Source organism: Micromys minutus (assembly GCF_963924665.1).
Source record: "Micromys minutus genome assembly, chromosome: 10".
Lineage (NCBI taxonomy): Eukaryota > Metazoa > Chordata > Mammalia > Rodentia > Muridae > Micromys > Micromys minutus.
Window position 1 is genome coordinate 63,732,453 of NC_137979.1, and position 22,364 is coordinate 63,754,816.

The window sequence follows — 22,364 nt, forward strand, 5'->3', positions numbered from 1 at the left end:
GAAAGAGGCCGAGGGGGTGGGGGTGGGGCAGCTCGGTGGGTAGCACTGTTTGCCCTGCAGGCATGAGGACCTGAGTTTGAATCCTCAGCATCCATGTTAAAAACCCAAGTATGCTTGTGCACACTCGTGACCCCAGCAATTGGGTGGTGGGTGGATGGGGGATCAGACGTCCCGAGAGCTTGCTGCCGGTTAGTGTGGCTCAGACAGCAAGCATCCAGTTCTGTGAGGGACCCTGTGGCAACGGAATAAGGCACAGAGAGCTGGCGAGGACACCTGAAGTCTTCCTCGGGCTTCCACAGCCACCCACTGTGTGAACCTGCACACACATGTGGACCACAGGTCGCATATAAAACAGAAAAATAAGGGGTGCTGATGCTCACAGACAACCTTCCAAGAAACAGGGAGGAGAAGCCTCAGGATGCTTCCTGTACCAAACTTGGCCTCCCACCCAAGGACATGGACCTTAAGCTCTAGTACGTGGCTGTCCAGGATAGCTCACATTAATTTCCTGACCTAGGCAGACCTGCATCCTGCACCTCTAGTCCTCCCACTGTGAAACGGGGATGTCCCTGTGTCCCCTTCCAGTCAGCACAGAGGTCAGGTGAGGCAGACAGCACAGGGAGCGTGGGCAGGCTGGCCCTCCACTCCTCTCCTCCCCCTCCCTCACACAGCAGAAGCCTTCAGACCCTGGAGAGCTCAGCTCCAAGCAGGCCCAGCCGGAGCTCCCCCCCCCCCCCCCCCCCCCCCGTAGAGAGTACGAGATGAGGGAAGAGATAGCCTGGTGTAAATGTCTGAGTGAGGTCAGCAGAGGCGGGCAGCCAAGCTCAGGGCCACTGTTTCTGGCAGGAAAAATTAGCTATAAATGAATAGAAAGCCCTTAGGCTGGGCAGGGGTAGGGACTTTTAGGGTAGGAGTGTATTGTTCATGGAACCACTTAGGACCTGCCGGGGACCTGGAAGCCACTGGCAAGTCCTACTGGTGCCATGGAACCTCAGGCATCTGAGGCAAATACTCTGTAAATGGTGTGTGTGTGTGTGTGTGTGTATGTGTGTGTGTGTGCGTGTGTGAGAGAGAGAGAGAGAGAGAGGGAGGGAGGGAGGGAGGGAGGGAGAGTGTCTTTCCATCTTCCTATTTACAGAGGCTGTAAATAGGCTCTGGGGCTCTTGGGCCTAGTGAGTTTGCACGGAACCTCTGGAGAGAGACACATCCCAGGGTGAAGGCTCCTAGGGAGAATGTAGGCCGGAGCTCAAAGAAGCAAGCAGTAGTATCCCAGTGGGAGGCTTGCTGAGAGACAGGTAAGCGAAGTAAGTCCTTGGCCAGCATCAGCCAGGCAGCTGACAATCAGCCTCAAAGTCCAGGGTCCCTCACACTAATACAGACCAACAGGACAGCATTTCTCCTAGAGTAGGGGCAGCCTCTATACCCCACGGGTGAGCTAGCTTAGGCGAAGAAGACCTTGGATCTTTACTTCTCTAACGTTAGGGCTGACAGCAGTTCCACGCAACAAGCTCAGTTCCCAAAGCCCCGTACATCGGCTCCGTTACCCACTGGATGCTAAAAGCCATGGTACTCAGATTAAGAGCATTGGCTTGGAGACCACTGTGTGCCTGCTAGGCTGATGTGCGACTAGAGAAGGGGAAAGAAGCAGCAGATCAGAGCAGTGTGGGGATGCAGTGAGCTTTGTGTGTGTGTGTGTGTGTGTGTGTGTAGTATGTGTATCTCTGTGTGTGTCTGTGTTATGTAGTGTGTGTCTCTGTGTCTTTCTGTGTGTATTTGTGTTGTGTAGTGTGTCTCTCTCTCTCTGTGTATGTCTGTGAGTGGTGTGTGTCTGTGTGTGTAGTGTGGTATGTGTGTGTCTGTGTGTGGTATATGTGTCTGTGTATGTCTCTGTGTGTGTATGTCTATGTGTGTGGTGTGTGTTATGAGTGTGTCTGTGTGTGTCTTTGTGTGGTGTGTGTGTGTGTTATGAGTGTGTCTGTGTGTCTCTGTGTGTGTGTGGTGTGTATGTTATGAGTATGTCTTTGTGTGTGTCTGTTTGTAGTGTGTGTGTGTGTTATGAGTGTATTTGTGTGTGTCTCTCTTGTGTGCCTGTGTGTGTGTATGTATGAGTCTCTATGTGTGGTGTGTGTGTGTACAGCCACAGGTGCACACCACACACTTGTGGCCAACCTAGAGGCCACCTGCAGCTCGAGGCACGGCAAGGCAACTTGACTGTGATCTCTCTTATGTGTGGGAGTCTGGTAGTGTTTGGGGGCTTGGATGCTGAAGGATTTGCTAGACAGCCTGGCAGAGAGCAGACAGCGCAGGACTGGGCGAGCCAAGCTGGGTGCCTGAACTTCTGCTGATCAAGAGGCAGGTGCGATGAAGTATCATCAGGCCGGTCCTCCCCCTGACTCCCCAGAATGAATGGGAAGGCAGACATGGTGGTCAGGAGAGACGGGGTGGATTGCAGTGGTGTGTTCACTACCAGACCATCAGCTCTGCCCTCATCTCAGACCATCAGCTCAGCCTTGACATTGCTACGTGATCCTAAGAGATTGCTCGTGTGCTCATGTGGAAGAAGAGGACAGACAGACAGACAGACAGACAGACATGAGCCGATAGGATGAGACCTTTGCTGCCTCCATAGGCTTGAATCTTGGCTGGGGTTTACAGAGACACAGATGTGGAGACAGGAGCTGTGCCCAGGCCACCAGGCACCACTTAGGGGTACACTCACGCCCGTGCAGGTAGCATATGGATTTGCTACTCACATTCACATACCCCCCCATGAGCTGTGTGTCATCTACATGTACTCACAGCTGCACACTCAGAGCCATCACCCCCCTCACACCCAAGGGAGAACTGACAGGATGCTCATGGGCATGACTGAAGAGAGCCTCACCCGTGAGGCTGAGAACACAGAGAAGGCATCTCATGCCCCACCCCACCCTGGCTGGTGCTGGATGATGGTGTCTGCTTGGAGCCCCTGGATTTCTCCCAAGCCACGGCCAGGTTTTCTGGGTGGCTCTCACGGCGCTGAGGCATAAAGACAGTACAGAGAAGCTACAGCTGTCCTACCTGTTTTGGTCCAGCCAGGTCAAGCAGGGACCCCGCACCCATCCAGCCCACCTGTCATGTCTCCAGCAGAAACTTGGGTCAGAAAACTCTCTGAGGAAGAAAGAAGATCCCAGAGCAATTGGGAAGCCCCCCCCCCCTTCTTTTTTAAAGTATCTTGTGGGCAGGGCATACTAGACAGTAAGCTGTCTCTCTTGGAACCTACAGGTTAGAGGCAGGAGACCCTCTGCAGTGAGCCAAGGCTGCAATGGGACAGAGAACACAGTCTAGCTATCATGAAGTCACCCTAGCTGGGTGTTCAGGACCGTTCCCAGAATGCTCAGGAGCTACCCAAGGAATGAGGAGGAAGGTGGCCAGCAAAAGTTAGGTCGCAGAGGCAAGAAACCCAGGTGTCCCCAGAGCCCACAGAACAGGTAAAGTGAGAGGGGTGAAGAGAAGCCTGCACTTGACTGCCAACACCCTGTTCAGGGAGTCTAGAGCCTGCCTAGACCTCGTGCCTCCAGAATGACACACATCCCATCAGCCCTGGGGAACTACATCATCACTTCAAGTGACCTCACACAGTGTGTCCTGCCACAATGTAGCACCCGGGGGTGCCTGGAGGCCCCCTTCCTGCAGCTGTTAGCTTGCTCTCCCTATTGGCCGCCCCTCTCTAAGCCACACCCATAAGGGGGTGGGGAGCAGACCAGGGCTGCTTTGCAACATCAAACCCTGTAGCTGTGGAAGATACCCGCAGGGACACAGAAGGATCCTCTTGGAAGTGAGTAAGGAGTCCTCAGAAATCCACAGATCAGAACACTTTATGTCCTCCTCCCGTCCCTGCTGGGACCCAGGAACCATGAAGGGAGCAGATCTGTGGCTAAAGCTCTCCTTGTGACCTCTCCTCCCACTAAAGAGGCCGCCTATCCCAAGTTTTACCTTGCAGAGTCAGATATAATGGGGCATTAGAAGAGAATTGAATTTCCCCTTAATTACAATGGCCCACAGATATTGTTTAATTCGTAATCTGGAGTTAATGTGGTTTTCCTCTCCTGCAGTCACGGGCTGCCTGCGCACACAGTCCCTTCCACACAAACGGGCACCCCATTCTGCATGGTGCTAACCTCCACGTGTCTGTCCCTCCAGCCTGCCCCTGGCCAAGCCCACCTCACGACGACGACGACGACGACTCTCACGTGTCACGTGCACACATGCGTAAACCAACCTAACAGGCAGGCCAGAGCATAATTTTTCCTCTAATTACATATTCAGCACTTCTGAGAAAATGAGATTTTAGTAATTCAATTGGACGGAGAAGCGGGCTATAATAAAATGAAATTTGTAACAATTGTGCAGTTAAATTAGTTAAATGGAGAGGAAGGAGCTGTAGAAAATTGACCCTGCCATCTCCTAAGGACTAATCAGACATTTGAACCAAGTTGTGCTAACAAAGCCCTCGGGTGTTGGGGGGGGGGAAGTAGGGCTGGGGGTGGGGCTGGGGGCAGCAGGTGGAGGAGGAGGGGACAGGCTGGCTAAGGCCAGGCGGAAAAGCAGAACCCAGGGCAGTTGGGGAAATGCAGGTGGCTGGGTGGAAAAAGCCAACTGCCTACTTTTCTCTCCAATGGAGTTATTCTCCACAGCACCCCTGGGGTGCCACCTTGAGAGGAACATCACCTTGAGAGCTCCCGAGGCTACCAAAGTTGCAGGTTAGCCAGACACAGAGGCTTCGGTAGAAGAACAGTGAGGTAGATCTTTCCCAGCATGCTCAGGTGTCTCCTTTCTCATCTCGCCTGGAGTATCTCGGTCTGGACAGTGCTCTGCTACCCTTGGACTCCCACGGGGAGACCCTGTCCTGCCCTGTACTGGTCCAGTGAACGGCCGAGGCTGGATGACTCTGGTTAGGTGTCAGGGTGGGGTGGTGGGGAGTGTGAGGGTCAACATAGGAAGTGTGGATGTCTAACCTGGGGTGACTGTGAAGGGGAAATGAGGCTCAAGGGGTAGGGTATGCTCCTAGGCCAAGTGGGTCCCAGGCTGGGAAACTGAGCTCTTGGGCCCCCTTTTAGCCTCTGTTTTGTTTTACGGAAATGCCACCATTTTGGTTTGAATGCTAGAGAGCAGCTTTGAGCAGACAAGGAAGCCATCAAGACCCAGCTATTCAATCCCATTGTAGGGCTGGGATCCACACTGTCTGGGTGGGAAGAACTCTAAGACATGCCCCCTGGCCAGGCCCCTGCCTGCTGGCTCCCTGCCCTTTACAGAGGGCTTGCCTCTGTCAAGAGGACCAGATGCAGAGCAGGACCCTTGCTGAGCTCCTACCTGCCTGGTGCCCTGGGCATCTTGGGCCAGATGGTGTCCAGACAAGGCCAATGGGATCCACTCCTGGGCCTTCCCTACCCTTCTGCTGAGTCGTGCAAACGAACGTCTAGTTCCAAGGCGAGCAAGCTGGGGGCTCCCTGTCCTAAGGCCTAAGCATACGGTGCATTCTGGAAAGTCAGCAGAAGCAGCTTCCTGCTTTCCTCTGCTGGTAGGGCTGCCTCCACTCGGCAGTTTCAATCGAGACTGCGGGAAGATCAATACGGAAGCTGCAGGTAGGTGTTGGCATCAGGACTCATCCCGTGTCAAGGTTCTGGAAAGAGATAGGAGCTTGAAACTAGGGATGGAGAGAGGGAGGGACAGAGCAGGTCAGGAAGGTTCTGGAAGCTGTAAGAGATTGAGGCAAACCAGGGTAGTGAGAAGGGACCCAGGTGAATCTTGGGGGACTTCAGTCTAGCTTTCAAACACCCCCAGACAGTTGTCAAGGATCAAGACCAAGGCTGTAGGGCCTGCACACCAGGCTTTTGAGGCTCCTGCACTTGGCAGCATCCGCCTCTGCGGTCTTAGTAGGCGCTCCTGCAGAATGGAAAGCCTTGGGTACCGGTGGGAAGAGCTAACTAAATCAACAAAAGCAGTGCCACAGGCACGCTGTGGGAGGCCAGATACTAGGTGTAAGGTAGGCAGGCAGACAAGGGATACAGGCAAAAGCAAGGGACAGCAATTAACCCTTAGCCCTTAGCCGACTGAGGCTCTAGGAGGTCCCCTCTGAGCCTTACCCAGAAGACTCCCTAGCTGTCTTCTGGTATTCTTGGATGGTTATTCAGGAAAGCCTCAAAGATCTAGCATCAGAAGGTACAGGGAACAGAGACTGGAGAAGCGAAATTAGAAGGTCCACCCAGAACTTATCTGCACCAGAACCACCCAAGGGACCCAGCATCATACACATATCTACCGTGCGTGCCAGGAACAAAACGGACCCTGAAACAGAATCTGCAGAATGAAGACAGGACCACACCCTCATTCCAGGAAAGAGGTGCGCAAAGCCAGCCAGCAGAAATGGAACGGATCAGAGAGTCCAGTGGGGAGTGGCCCAGTCCACCCACTCTCCCACCAGCTCCTACCCCTCAGGCTAGAGCGAGCCATTCAGATGTTTATTCCTGCTTCATTTTCCAAAAGGGGAGCAGAGAGAAAGCCGCAGAAAAAGAGGGAGAGAGGAGAAAAACCTCCAAGTTTCTCATTTAAAAGTTAATTAGTATAATTAGGTCTAATTAAGAGCCCCCACACAAAGCAACTCAGGAATGAATCTCCTGTTTCCTTCAGTTCTCTCTCTAGACTGAACTCCAGGAAGGGGCAGAAAGGGCCTGGTAGAGGTGGGTGGACAATGCGATGTCCTCCTTCGTGGGGGAGCTGGCAGCAGGCTCCAGAGCTTTCCAAGCCTCTTTCCCAGGATGCATAAGGAAGTCCTTCCGTATCCATTTTCAAACTGTCCCCATTTTCTGCCTTCCTGCCCGCTGTCCCTCCCTGGGAGGGGTTCGGGCTTCCAGAACCCCTGGGATCCTGGCTCCTTGGGTTCAGGGCTGCTGAATCCTGCTCAAGGGACAGGAGGCTTGTGTTTAGATCTGTCCTGTTCCCAGGTCCTGCAGGCTCCCAGAGTTAGGTTGTGGCAGATTATTGCGGCTAAGTTCCGTGTCGGAGTTCCAGTAGTCACCTGGGATATCTGTAGGGTGGCTCTCTGCATTGGCTGGCAACTTCTATGGGAGACTGTGTGTGTGTCTCCCAGGTGGCCCGGTGGGTTTCTTCTGTTTTCCATACAAGTCCCCCTCCCTTAGGCAGAACAAGAGCAAGAAATGGACTTCGCCATTAAAAGGTAGCTCACTTTTAAGTTAACCCTAACCACTATAAGTTGGGGCGAGGTCAGGAGAGGTTCTCACAGGGCATCCTGTGTTCTCTATTACAATAGTGGGAGATACCTCAAGGGCTGCTGGCCCAAGGGAGGAGAGGTTTTGCCTGCTGTGGGGCTGGTAATGAGGCAGGGTTCAGAGCTGCTGAGGACCACTGTGTGTTAAGGTCTCTGCTGGGCCATCCTCTCTCACACTGGCAGAGGACTGTTGTACAGACCCTAAGTTTTAAGGCAGGATAAATGAGGCTCTTTGAAAAGGGATGAAACGAACCCAGGTGTGCCAGATGCATGCCAACTGAAGCTTTGCTCTCTCCTGGGCTTCTAGTCTCTTACAGGGCCTGGTCCCAGGCACAACACAGAAGACTCAGATCCAAGCAGACGTCAAGGAACAGGCCTGGGCCTCCCTTCTGAATTCTTGGGGTTACTGTCCCAGTCAGGCCTCCCCTGGGAGTAGCCAGGCAGGCCCACGAAAGGGTCAGCACTCAGAAAAGGAAGTCAGAGCAGGTGCCAGGGGAGCCTGTAACAGCTGCTGGCAGGCTGGGGTTCTGACTCAGGCAGGCAGAACCCAGCAGAACAGCAGGAGGAATGGCTGGAGGGCTGGTTTCTAAACCAAGATCAAAAGAATTAAGAAGGCTTAGCTCTGAGCCAGGGATGAAGGGCGGCCACCCACAGGGAGCTGGCTGGGGAAGGGGGCAAGAAGGAAGTCAGGGGGTCCCCAGGGGGGCAGAGGCTTGGGCTACATAAAGGCTGAGCACCCCAGCTCCAAAGTCTGGGAAAGCATGCTACACCCATGTGTGCAAGGGGCAAGAGAAAGTGAGGGCTCAACCCTTACTGCCAGCCTGCTCAAGGGGAGTCTGAGCTACCCCAGATCAGAGTTGGTGAATGAATGCTATGCTGGACTTGGGACGGTGGAGGCGAGGGTACTAGTGAGAAACTTTTGGGGTGAAAATTGTTCTAGAAACAGGTTTGCAGGAGCAGAGGCTCAACTCTACTAATTTCTTGCCAGTGGGTTTTTACACACTCCAGTGGGTGAGTTTTATGACAAGAGTTACATGTCAATACTCTGCTTCTCTCTTTCCAGACAGCTTTGTAGCCATGGTTCTGACACAGCCACCTCAGGTACATACCCACTCATCAGCTCACTGGGCCAAGAAACCTTCCTAAAGGCCACGCAGGGCCTGGCTCTGCACCTGGAACATAGCTGTACCTGTGGGTCTGGGTCTCTGGGGAGCAACAGGGCTCTGCCAAAGGACGGAGGCAGCCGTCGCTCGCCTGGACTGCAGATGTCAGGGTGAGTGCCCTCTTCTGCTTGGACCCGGGTCACATACGTGATGGCCAGCCGCAATCAGCCTGCCATCTGGGTTTTTCACACGCTCCAAGCAGCGGCAAGGGCTGAAAACGGCCTAGCCATAAAGATGCCAGGTTGGGAAAGGGTCTTCATAGAGCCAGACTCTTTCCCTCTCCAGCCTCACTTAGCCATTGTGTGCATGAAGGGTCAGCAAATCTCTCCTCAGTGCCCATCTGAGAACCATCAAAGTAAAGGGAGCACATCCAAGCTGGTGTGCCGTCTTTCTGTGAAGGAGGGGTCACCCACTGTAGCATTCAAATGGCAGAGGAAAGGGGGTCCCCAACATATGACTAGATTTATAAGAACCACAAAGAACAGGCACAGCCACTGGGCAGAGTAGTGGGTAGGGGCGGCAGGGAGGGAACCACGGGTACCGGCAGGCGTGCTGTTGAAGATGTTTAACAATCACAGTAAGGATGGCTGCACAACCAAACGCTACTGGATTGCATGCCGCATATGGGTGCGTTTTATAATATGTGAGTTACTTCCCAATAAAAAACCACAGACATGAATTATCAAAAGGGAAGGAGAGGGGGAGGGAGAGAACTAAGCTTCTGTTTGCCCCGTAGGATTCTTCCATCCATTGAGCCTGGAGTCTCAATGGGACCATGGGAGAAAAACCTGTCCCAATCTGTCACCCATGCCGGCCAGCTGCCTCCCACCTCCTTAGCCATGCAATGGTGGGTTCAGGTACACAGTAATCACACATGTGTGCACACACATGCTCACACGCATCTCTCTCTCTCACACACACACACACCCCTATGCATGCATGCACACACATTTACTTCACCCCACAGCTTCCAGGCACCCATGTATGGCTGCATAGGTCCTTAGCCATGCAATGGTGGCTTCAGGTACACAGCTATCACATATACGTGCACACACACAGCCCCCCCCCCCTTCACCATGCAGACTCCAGGCACCCATGTATGGCTGCATAGGCTCTTGCCCAGCTCTGGGTGTCCTGCTTCCTGGGTTGTGTATAAGAACTCGATTTCCCTGTGCATGTGGAGTGGGCACTAGGGAATCTGGACAGTCTCTTTGTCTCTTTGTCTCTCTCCCTTCCTCCCTCCCCCCTCTGTCTCTCTGTCTCTGTCTCTCTCTGTCTCTCTCTCGGCATATATTGATGGAGGATGGAACCAAACTATATAGTCACTGCTGCCCCACTAACCACACAGCCAGGCACCATCCGAGGCCCTGGGAAAAGAGCAGTGAGCAAAACAATCCCTCCCCTCCAACAGAGACCTAGGCTAAGCAAGTAAGCTATCTGTACAGTTGGAGATCCATGAACACGATGAGGAATCTACAGAGCCTAAGAGGAAGCCTCGAAGGACCCACACAGAGCAGCGGGCACAGCCACAAGGAGGCAGACGAGATGGTTCAGCGAGAATTCTATTTTCCTCTGCAAAGCAGATCATGCCCCTGCCATATCTCAGATAGCCCTGCCCAGCACCATCTTGGAGTTGTCTGGTCATTTTGGTCCTAGAGGCTTTCCCAGGGGGGTACAGGGCTGATGGCTCTACCTGTGACTTCTCTGTACCCAGGAGGTGTCACTGGGAGGCTACCTGCCCCCTGGCCTGAACTCCTGTCCACTTACCTTCTGGACAGGAACCACTGAGAGTGAGTTTGGGTACTGGAGCTGAGGCATGGGGAGTCACTAGATCCGTACGAGCAAGAGAGCCGAGTGCCGGCATTCTCTGCCTCATGTCCTCACTCACTGGAGCACACTGGTCTTAAAGGGATGACGGATGGAGGCCCAGGAGGGTCACACGGTTCCAAGATGGATGTCTATAGAGAACAGTAGGTAAAGACTTCAAGCTTCTTCCAGAAAGGCATTCTCAGGTTCAAAGCTGGCCAGGCGCCTGCTCTGTTCCAGCCAAACAGGCCAGAGAAGGTGAAGGAAGTGGCTGGGGAAAGAGGCCATGGCCCGTGAGTGGTCCACTAGGTACCCTGATGGAGTACGCAGCCACCATGTGCCAGTACCATCGTGAGGAATCGACCCGTTCCACATCCTCCTCCTCCTCACAGGCCACCCGCTACACATGCCTGTCCTGTCCTTCTGCCCTGTCATCACCTGGATCAAGTCTTACGACTCGCCTTAAGCTTTTGTCCTGCTGATCGCTGGTTTAGCTCTTGACTCCTTGACCTGTGGTTCCAATCTTGGCATCCCCGTCCAAAGGCTCTCTGTGCCTCCCTACAGCACAATCTCCGCCTAGACTCTACAAACACTCTCCAGCCCCCTTCATGACCCCAGGGTTCCAGGCACTTCAGGATCACTCATGGAAATGGGTGGTTTTTTTTTTTCCTTTTCTCCTACAGAAATTGCTCCCTCTGTCTGGGACAGAGCAGCCATAGACTGCTCCCCTTCATCAGCCAGGGCAGAGCACATTCTCAGATGTCTCCTTGGTTCCCTGTGGATGGTCAGGATCATCCTGCTAGTTTGAGCCATCCTTGGTGGCAGCCACCAGCCTCATGTGGCTGCTGCCGAGCATTGGACATGTGGTTGGTTGGATCTAAGACAGGCTGTGAGTGAAGAACACCCAGTGGATTTGAAAGGCTGAGCTTGGAAGGAGAATGCTAAATGTTTCAACCATGTTTATATTGACTCTGCTGCAGCACCAGGACCAGGGTCTGGCTGAAGGAAATACATCATGAGAATGAACGTCATTGGCCTCTCCCCCCCCCCCTCTCTGCTTTTGTGGATGTGGCTCTTAGAGAAACCATCAAGCAGACTCTATTTTTCTGTAGCTGGTCTCAGACTCACAGTGATTCCCCTGCCTCAGCTTCCCAAGTGCTGAGACCGCAGGTGTGAGGCACTATGCCCGGCTGAGAATTGTTTTTTCTATGAAGGGCTTGGCTACTTGTGATCTTTGCAGTGTCTCTGGGACAGCTCCTGGGGGCTCTGCAGACAGTGTGTAAGCCAACACAGGCCCTTTACAGTAGCTTGGTCCATGACCACAGACAGGAAGGAGTTGACCCTTGGAGCCTATTGTTAGAACACATGTCCAGACATTGAAGTGTATTAATTAGCAAAATTTATTTTTAAAGGGGGTGGGATAAGAGGCCAAGTGGAGAAGCCAACCTTTTGTTTCCCAAACACAGACATTAGGGAAATAAACAGTTGTTCTCTGTCACTTAACTAAACAGGTATTTCCCTACAAACCATCGTGTGATGCCTTTTGGTGGAAAAAAAGACTTGCCTATTTCCTTATTTTCCCATAGGGAAGAGCGGAAACAGCCACAGGCTGTCACAGGGAGCTGTGAGCAAAACTAGCTCAGACCAGTCTGAGACGGACAGCCACAGGAGACTCTCAGACTCTTTAGCAGCACGACCTATCAGGCCTCCTCTGAGGGGTAACTCTGCCACAAAACGTATGGGTACCCCAAGGACCCACCTGGCCCATAGATCGAATTCTGTTACATCTCCAAGAGTTTTACTCTCCAGAAGGTTCTAGATTTGCCTTGTGGGTTAACCGTGAGACCCACGGAATAGCCGTACTCTCAAAGTGTGGCCCGTTCCAGTAGAAATGTTCTCCGTGTAAAATCGATGCCAGGTTTCTACCTCTGAATACAAGCGCAAGGGTGGAAGCTACCATGGGGGGCCCAGGGGAGCGACTGCGAGGAGCGCTGCCTCCTACCCGAGCTGGGTTAAGCATAGTGCTGAAGTCATCCCACCTGCTTTGTCTGTACCCGGTGCTAGATAATTTAAAGTTTCCTATTGCTTGGCACTATCTTTCTGTGGGCTGCCTCTGCCGAATTCCTTGCACGTCACGGGCAGCCAGATAACACAGACTGTCTAGGTGGAAGAGCCCATTTCGTTTGGCATACTTGTGTGTGTGTGTGTGTCCACGCTTGTTCTTGTTTGCTAGTGTGCAGATACTATGGCATGTGTGTGTGGAGGTCAGAGGGCAACCATCAGGCAACAGTACCTGCCTCTCTACCGCGTTTGAGACGGCGCCTCTCCTCCACTATGTTAGCCATCCTTGCCTGTCCTGTCATGAGGCTCCCACCGCCCCGTAGGGACACACTGACATTATGGACAGACATGCTACTCGACCAGCTTTTGCGAGGATCTGAACTCAAGTCTTCAGTGCCTTCCATGGCACTCTCTATTTACTGAGCCATCTTCCCAGCCCGGACACCGAGATTTCCATTAACCTCCCACCGAGACCCCGAAATACTCTGAGTTGGCCGCCTTAGTCACCTTCTTCTGGCATACCGTGGCCTGGTGGAGACGATACGGCACAGCCGGGAAGGAACAACGTTCTTCCTGCTGACCTGATGTACCCAGGTGGGTGGCACTGACCTGCCCCCTTTGTTTAGGGATGGGGGAGACCTGAGCCATATGGGCCTGTTCCACTATGGTTCCCCTTGCTGCTGTAGATGGACAGGCCTACTACTGAGCAATTTCACACAGTGGACGCTGAGTGATGTCCTCAGAGTCCTTCCCAACACTGGGCACAGCTTAGTGCACACCACACGCCCATGCTCAGTTTCCCCACTAGGAGGAAGTCGTAGAAACGGTACCTCCGTCACCCTCAACTCCCAAGTGTCATAGGCATGGCCACTGATTCCTCAGCCCCTCATACAACGGTTGAGAATGCCACACACTAATCTGCACTGGGGGATAAGGGAAACACAGAAGAGTCCCCCCATGTACTTACATACACACACACACACACACACACACACACACTCATGTACTCAATGCACACACTCATGTACTCAATGCACACACACTCAAACACACTCATGTACTCAATGCACACACACACACACTCATATACTCAATGAACACACACTCAAACACACTCATGTACTCAATGCACACACACTCAAACACACTCATGTACTCAATGCATACACACTCACACACTCAGGCACACACACACACACTCATGTACTCAATACACACACTCATGTACTCAGGCACATACACACTCACACACTTATGTACTCAATGCACACACACACTCACACACACACATTCATGTACTCAATGCACACACACACTCATGTACTTATGCACACAGTCACACACACAGTCACAACACACCCATGTGCTCATGTATATACACATACTCATACACACACTCACACTCATGTACTCAATGCACACACACACTCATGTACTCAGGCACATACACACTCACACACTTATGTACTCAATGCACACACACACTCACACACACACATTCATGTACTCAATGCACACACACACTCATGTACTTATGCACACAGTCACACACACAGTCACAACACACCCATGTGCTCATGTATATACACATACTCTCACACACACACACACACACACACACACACACATTCTTTTTAGCACAGGGCTTGGCTCTGTAGAGCACCGGTAATATTTGGGTGTATGAAAGTGAACAACAGACTTAGTTGTCCACTTGTCACAAGGAGACTGTGTATCCCAGCGAGACGCTCCCTCCCCCACAGCTGCCTCTGCGGACTCTGGGCCTCAGCTCTGAGCTTCCTGAACCCATGGGGCCTCCCTGCTCACCGCTGCACCAAGGCACCACCCCACCGCGGGGTCCCACTCTACCCCCCGCTGCTCCTGGCACACCTGAGCCTCTCCTCTCTGGTCATCTCATTTTCCTCCCCGGCAGCCTGAGAGCTCCTTGCAGCTGACCTAGGTTCAACTCATCTGGCTTTGCTGAGAGGACAGACAGACAGACGTCTGGATGCGTGTGGGCAAAGGCGACATCACCGGACCTGGAGTACCTGCCTTCATGGGTGAGCATCTTTGCTTTCCAGAGAAGGAAACAAAGGCCTGACACTCTGCTACTGAGGGTTTAGGAAAGACACTGCAGGACCTGGCAATTCCTAGGAATCCACTGTGGTGCCTGCTCTTGGGGAGATGCTGTGAGTCCTTCTTCTGGGGGCACTCTGGCTGCAGGCACGTGGTTGAGCAGCCGCTTCCCTTCCTAAGTTGTCAGAGACCGGCAGAAACCATACCAAGTCCACTTCCTCCTGCTCAAATACCTGTGTCCCCTTTGCTATCTTGAACAAGTGGGCTGGGATCAGATTCACCGGAACTCATTAGCCAGGCTTGCCACGGCCACCCTAGGTGACACTGGGACAGCATTGCATGTCCGGGCCGGGAGGGAGGCGTGGGCTGGGCACAGGTGTGGGCTAGGGTGGCAGACAGTAAATCTGAGCTTCACAGCTCTCTGGGAAAAAGATGTAAAATTCTGCCTCATAGGCTAGAGACACACGGATGCCCCAGCAGGCAAAGGACCATTGGCTGGCTCCTTCTCTCTTCTAACCAGGTCTTCACAGTCAAGATGGACTGGGAAGATGTGTGTTACCATGGGGACTAGTATCTGGCGTTGCACTGTGTCTGCGACTCCAGGAAGGGCAGTTGGGCACCGTTTATTCCCAAACTAGACCTGCATACAGGGAGTGGACAGAACTCTGTGTGGAATACTGGCCATGGCAGTGGTGCCCCTTGGCACTTCTCTCTGCCTTTTCTTTGGTCTATTCTTTGAGCTGTCCATAGATCCCAGGGCTGCGGGGATGCACTTGGAGGGTATCTCACTGCCCAAGGTAGGCTGGGCCCCACTGTATGTAACCACAGCTTAGTCTTCTGTTTGAGATTCATCTTCACCTGCCTTTCCTTCCAGGGTTGGACTTGATCCTCTACCAGGGCCCAGGTGCCAAAGACCATGACCCAGCCACACAGATAACAAAACACACCAGATCTGGTCTGGTCAGGTTTGGTCCACAGCCTTCTGCCAACAGAAGCCGGTAACCACCTGGTAGCTGTGTGGGCCAGATGTAGGGAGGCTGGCCACCACCCGACGAGAAGGAGGCAGGGTGGGATCTTGTAGGAGCGGAGGAGAGTGTAGAGAAGAAGCAGAGAGAAAATGAGCATAGAAGAGGAAAGAAGGAGCAGAGAAAGTGGGTGATGGAGGTGGCTGGAGAGGTTCAGAAACAAGGAAAGCAAAGAGATGGGGGGGGGAGGCACGCCAGCCAGGGCTTCAAAACAGGTGCACAGAAAAGGAGCAAAGAGAAGAGGAGGGTGAGGAGGAGGAAGAGTATGCATCCCCCTAGCCAATGTCCCAGCTGTGCTCATGGGACCAGTTGCCAGGATCACAAGGGCCACCTGGATCCCACACCGCCAGAAACTACAGTCACCTCGCCTGAGGGGCCGTCTGCCTCAGGCCTGGTGCTGCCTGACCCAGCCCAAGTCGGGTGCCAAGGGTTGCAGGCACCTTGTTAGAGCTGGACAGAGGCCACAGTCAGCCTCCTACAAGAGCCTCATCCCCTGCCATCTCCCCAGGAACCCGATATTCCACCTAGAGCCACATTCAGCTTGCTGTTCCCAGGATTAGAAGACAGAGGCAGAAGGACACCCGGACTGGAATCTCATCCTTCACCTCCTAGAATGCTGGCCGGCCATTTCCATGTCTCCGTGCCTGGGGCAGGCAGACTGCTAGCCAGACTCATTGGTGCAGCAGTGGGTGTCAGTAGAGGGACAAGAGACTGTAGTCACAACAGCGGAATCAGAAAATCCTACAGACCCCATCTAGAGCAAGCAGCTATTTCCCACCGCCTCACAGGCCCATGACAGCCAAGGTGAGCTCCATCCATATAGGACAAGAATGGAGGAGATGCTGCGTTGAACGAGACTTCGTCTCTCACCTCCGGGAAGATGCCCAGTGGGTACATGGAGGCCCGAACCTGCTCGGATCTGCGGTTTAAACCCTAAACACTGATCTATTATCGATTCTTCCTTCACTGTTGCTGCTGGCTGCGGCAAGTCCCGTGTCCACTGTGGTGTTCACCCTAGTCCAACCAGCCAGAGCCCCTGTTTTACACCCAGGAAACCCCCCTCACCCCACAAAATGAAGAGTCACGTTCAGGATGCTAGGAGCCTCAGGGAGGCCTACTTCCATCTCTCCCAGCTTTGTGCCTCTTTGGGAACCCAGTTGGGGGCAGATCCTGCCTAGAGACCACAGGAAATTCAAGAAGAGTTCAGACCTCCAGAACCTCGGTTGAGAAAGCAGCCGGGAAGGGAGGAAATGTCCTGAACTCTGGTGTTCTTCAGAATGTGAGACGGGCTCAGCCCGTGGCTCTGGAGTTTAGGCGCCGGGCCGGCTCTGCGGCTCAGCAGCTTTACGGTTTAGTGTGCAGTCTACCTGCTCCTTGCCTCAGTTTCCCCAACTGTTAAATGCGTCCACAGTGCATGCATACGGTGAGCCCTCAGCAGGCTCTGCAGCAAACATGAGCCTGTAAGGCATTAAACCAAGGGAAGACCCACAGAGCTGGTGTGGCCACTGCAGTTACCAGAGGCACTGGGTCAAAGCACCATCCTGATTCTGGATGGGTGTGTCCAGGCCAGGCAGCTAAGACACAGCGTTCCATTCCTATGGAGTCCAGGGCTTGAGGACACAGAGTCTGATTAATTTATTTAGGTCACAGTATAATTTGGGGGCGTGGCTTCATCAACATACCAGATCTGAACAGCAACGTCTTCTTGAAGACACAGCAGACAGGTGTCTGTTCTGTGCCTTCTTTCTCATCATCTGCTGCTGGGGCCTCACCAGGGACCCACACTGTGTCACTGTGAGTGAGCCTGTATGTAGTGGGGTTCCTAGAGTCACTCCAAGTCTATAGGTGACATGCTAGCACCCCGAGAGCAGGGACCAAATGCCAGGGATGTGCGCAAGGCGTGAGAAGCAGCCTTGTGTTTGCTAAGGTAATTAATCCTTATTAAAAATTGCTGTGATTAGCAGCATTCTTACCTCAGAGCAGAGAGAAAATGGTTATAAGTAAGAACACAGCTGTCTAATGAATCTCAGAACAGGCCCTAGGATTCCCAAGTCCCTCTGTGCAACTCTGGGCTCCGCTCCTGGGGGAACACACTGTTATCAACAACTCCAGGAAGCTGTTGACTGCCCACCCCAGGCTTGAAGGAAGCTTCTGGGGGCTGGCAGCATTTGCCATGGCAATGGTAACTCTCTGGAGTTTCACCTTGACTAAGTATATACATGTAGTTACGTCAACAGGACTCAGAACCCATCCTAATTTACGGTGGCTGGGCCTTCACCTCTCCCTGGATCTCCCAGGTACCCCAGCTCCTTCCCCAAACACTCCTCAACCTTTCTGCTGTTTTCCCCCTACCTGAAAACACATCTTTCTCCCCATGAACAACTTGCCATCTTGGTAATAGCTATCGGGTGGCTCAATGCGATTCCCTTTTATAGGATACTGTAGTTTAGTAATGAGGCAATGGTGGACAAGATCCCATTTTTCGAGCCTGGTCTTTTTTGCATCTTGACTCTGAAAACTGCTTTTGCTGGAGGCCATACGGGACCCCGAGAGAATCCTGCTGTTGTTTTGGAGTTTTTCCATGAGATCCCCCTTTGCCCTCAAAGGTCACTATGATCAGCCTCACCATACACCAGGAACCAGAGACTCAGGGTTTCTAAGAGGGCACAGACCCCCAGGGGGACCATAGGAGGCAGCTCAGCAGTGTGCCCAGGACCTTACAGGCAGAGAGTCCTGTGGCCATCCCTTACGGCGCTCCTGGTGCAGACTGGCAAACAAGGGTGGAAGCCCACTTCCCGAGAGCTCCAATCAGAACCCAACCCACATGGACCTACCCTATCTCGGGTGAGCCCAAGTCATCTTGGTTAGAATCTAAGTGTCATCATCTCTGCGGGGAGGAAACGGACCTATGGTAACAGAACCCTGTGACAGATTACAGAATTGTGTGTCTCCGAGGGGGTACGGCCTCCTCCTCCTTCCCGCAGCAGGGCCTAGCAGCTCAGAATGCAAGGGTTAACGGTTCTGTAAAGGAACAGGATTCTGCCGGTTAAGGTTTCTTTCCTTAAATTTCCAAGTCGAAAGGCTATATAGGTTTTGAGAGCTGGCCCGTTTAAGAAAGCTGCATCTTTAATGCACCTCCAACTATGTCTCTTGTCTTGCTTGATTTCACGTCTTCTGCTTCTGATGGTAAATGTGCTGTTTAGACTGAACACACCGCCAGCATATGGCACCAGCGTTCACGTGCGGCGGGCCCGCAGCCCCCACAAGGGGGCTGGAGGAGGGGCCTGCTCTCATCTCTAGAAAACTAGCCAGGTGCCACCCAAGGTCCCTCCTCTTCCCTTCGGGAGATATAAAAGACCATCTCACCCCCAAGGTGGTCTGGGACAAACTGAGTCCCAAGCTGAACGCCACTATTTGTTTTGTAATGGTCCCGAACCACCAGAACCGTGTATTCCTAGAAAATGGTGCACTCGTAACAGTCAGGAATGACAGACAGGTCTGACCCATGCCCAGGCACAGGGCTGTCTGCCCCTGCAGAATAGTTGCGGATGGGCAAAGGAAATGGGGGTGCGTCTGAGCCTGGTGCAGTGGGCATGCAATGGCTGTCCCAAGTGGTTCTGCTCGCACTGACAGCACCTGTAGTGGGGAGACCATCTCAGGTCCCCTCTGCCCTCCCGAGCCCCCCCCCCACGGAAAGCCGAAATGACCAGCCAGGGTGTGTTAACCAAGCCCCAGAGGACTCTGGTTAGCTTAAGCCTTGCTGGTGGATTAACCTCCACCAAAAGCGCATGTCTGACCCATTCAGCCAACGCGTGAGCTCTGGGCCTTCTTCATCCCACCTCAGCTCTTGTGTCCTGAGGTGGGGGAACTCTATGCTCAAGGAAGACACAGGTGAGCTCTGTGAGGCCTCCTGCCCAAGACAGTACAACCACTAAGCGAGCCATGGATTGGCCTCCAGGCCCCTCACTTCAAACCCTTCACATGACCCCTGATCCTGGGGTCCTGATGCCAGGGGCTGTCCAGGTTATTCCTGCCCACAACGTCTGGGTGTGGGGGGAGGGGCGACCCTTGCACCTCCCAGTGATCTCATCTGACCGACAGAAGCGCATGTTGTCTGGACCCATCGCAGAGTCTCCAAATGACCAGGGTATCCCTGGGAACTCAGAAGGGTTGGAAAGCTGCCCACTGAGGACCCTCACTGGGCTCTGACTCTGGAAATTATGTGGGGAACTGGCCTGTGGGTCTGAGGCTCCCAGAGGCTCTTGTATTACATTCAGGAAGCTTCAAATGTCACAGGTGGTCCTAGGAAGGTGAGACCCAGAGCCCAAGGCTCTGGCAACAGGCCACCTTCTGTTTCTAATCACTGTGCAGGTTCCTGTCTCTCTCTCTGCAGCGGCCAAGATGTTTGGTAATCCTTAGTGCAGACAAGGGACCCTGGTATACGAGTGGGCCATATCCCCAGAAGCCCTGGGTCAGATTCTTGGGGGGTCTGTCTTTGCCATATCTACGTTTTCTCTTACACAACCTCCTATGCTTCCCTAGAGAGTTAATGGAGGGGCCTGACAGACAAGCGCCTCTCCTACTCCCAGTGTCTAGCCTGAGTCTCCACAAAACCTCCACTGGAGGCCAAGAAATACACTTCTTCATTTCCACTCAGCTGTGTGTTAAGCTGCTCTTTCTTCCCAGCCTGATCCTGATTCTGACCCCAGCCAGCTTCTTGTGTGGGCCACCCTGTCCCTCGGACTCTTTCCTTCATACTACCCCACTTCAGAAGGGGGTCCTATGGGAACCCTCTAACTGGGTTGAGAGCAAAGGAACAGAGACAGACAGACAGCCGGAAGTTCCTAGGATGCCAGGCCTCCCCGAGAAGCTACTCATTCATGTGGGTATTCCAGAGGGTTGAGGTGTGAATTCACAACAGGGTAGCCCCAAGAACATGGGGAGATAGACCAGAGGTGTGGACAGCCCGGTTGCTTAAGACCAGAGTACTGCAGACTCAGGACAGCTGTGGCCAAGCTGGCGCCCAGAACCTTAACCTGGAGGGCCTGGGGGAGGCCAGGGAATCCCCTTTACCTTCCTAGTGCAGGCCTGGCGCACCCCCACATCCCCGCACTGATTCCGCATTGGGTGGGATCGCAGGACCCCGCCCCCTGCGCCTCTGGCCAGCTGGCAGGCGGAAGCTGAGACTCTGCGTGCACCTCCCTAGGGGACATCCTGGGGATGTAGGGGCTCCTAACCGCATGTTTTACTGTCCCCCCAAACCTGCCAGCTTGAGATCCCTATACAGCCCAGTAGACTGAAAAAGTCCAGCACAAGCCCCCTCCTGAGCCCGAGCTTCAAGGCCTAGCTTTTCTGTCCCACCAGGCAGGTGGCCTGCCTCCCCCGAGGCCAGGCGCGCGGTCCGCGCTGCAGCACAGCCGTGCTCCCCAGCTGCCACCTCCCCGCGGCCCCTGGGCTTGCGCGACGCGACCGAGGAAGGAGCCTGGCTACCCGTCTCTGAGTCCTCCGCGTCTCGGCATGAAGTTCCCCAAAGTAACCGGGTGTCCAGAACCCCTGCATCCTCCCTTTGGGCTTCCCCCGAGACTCCGCCCGCCGCCCCCTCCCGCGCCTTTAAAAAAGTTGCGAGCGAAGCCCCAAACTCCAGCCGGCCCCCCGACCCGGCACCGCACGCTCCCCTGGCGACCCCACGCACCTCTGCCACTCAGGGGCGCAGTTCCCCCAACCCCAGCCCTGGCGCCATGACGCGAGGAGAACCGCGGGGCCACCAGCGGCGGCGCGGAGGCGGCCAAGTGCGGGGCGTGGGCGGCGGCGCGGGGCGCACGTGCGCGGGACTGGGGGGCGCTCGGGCCGGGGGCGCTTACCTGTTGGAGGTAGAGGAAAGCGGGCGGGCAGGGCACGGAGTGCGGGAGCATGCTGCCGGAGTTGGACAGCAGGAGGCAGCCCGAGTTCGCCATGGAGCACAGCATGGGGCGTCAGGGGGGCGCCCGGCGGCCGAGGCGGCTCTGCGCTCGCTGCGTCCCTCTGTGTGTGCGCGCGCCCTGCCTCCCGGGCGCCCTCCCGGTCTCTCCTCCTCCGGGCCTCCCCTCCCCCGCGTGGCGCTCGTTAGGAGGGAGGCATGGAAAGGGGAGCGGCGCGCCTCTGCCGGGGGCTGCCCCTGTCCGGGGCGGGGAGGCTGGAGAGCGCGCGCGAGAAGATGGAAAGAGGATGGATGCGCTGCGCGAGAGAATGGATGTGGGGAGAGGGGAGCCAGTCACTTTGGAGCTACCGGAGCCCTGTCTGCAAAGAGTGGTGCGTGTGCGTGTGTGAGTGTGCGCGTGTACGCGCGTGTGTAGCGGTGGGAGGGGGAGTCCCTGGCGTACTCCAACATCAAACGGAGCCCCGCGCTTGGGGGAGAGAACCCGGCCTAAGGCACCACCGCCGGTCCCACACTTAACCCCTCGTCTGCCGTTCTGCGCCGGGCCGCTAGTCCGAGCCCCCTCCCGCGAGCCCTACGCTCTCCTCCTCCGCCGGCACGCAGCCTCTGCTCCGGGCGGCGGTAGGGTCTGGGACCTCCGTTGACCCCCGATGATCTAGGCTGCTGTGGAGAGGAGAGTCTCTGCGGCCCACCGACCGGAAGGCGCTCGTTCTGCCTGCTTCAGAGAAGCGCCTCTCCTAAGGGAGGCCGGCTCCGCGGCGGGGAAGTCGGTGATGTAATGAGGGCATATACGCAGAGGCTTCCGTGCTGGGAAGGTTTTTCCAGCTGCTCAGTGCCCAGAAACCCAGCTAGAGCCCCCCAAGAGTCTGTCTTGCCCCTCTGCTGGCCTCTAGGCCCCATGAGATACCTCAGCAGCCTGCCGCAGGCTTAGGATCTTGTGGATACTTAGTATGGGGGGGGGACAAGAAACAGTGATCATCGGGCACCTTTCCTGCCCCATCATCAAATGTGCTGAATTTGGTGTGCACACGCCAAGCCTCATGGTTCACGGCACC

At 54.5% G+C, this 22,364-nt stretch overlaps 1 protein-coding gene across 2 annotated transcripts in view; it reads right to left on the minus strand.

The window, feature by feature from the left end:
* RBFOX3 (RNA binding fox-1 homolog 3) overlaps positions 1 to 21,361 on the minus strand; it is a gene marked incomplete at both ends in the record, with an annotated part of 75,579 nt that extends 54,218 nt beyond the window's left edge. For both annotated transcript variants that reach the window (XM_080924448.1, XM_080924447.1), the window contains one exon: positions 21,257 to 21,361. In XM_080924448.1, coding sequence (XP_080780574.1) covers positions 21,257 to 21,361 — 105 coding nt within the window. The remainder of the gene's footprint in view (positions 1 to 21,256) is intronic.
* Positions 21,362 to 22,364: the final 1,003 nt, after the last annotated feature.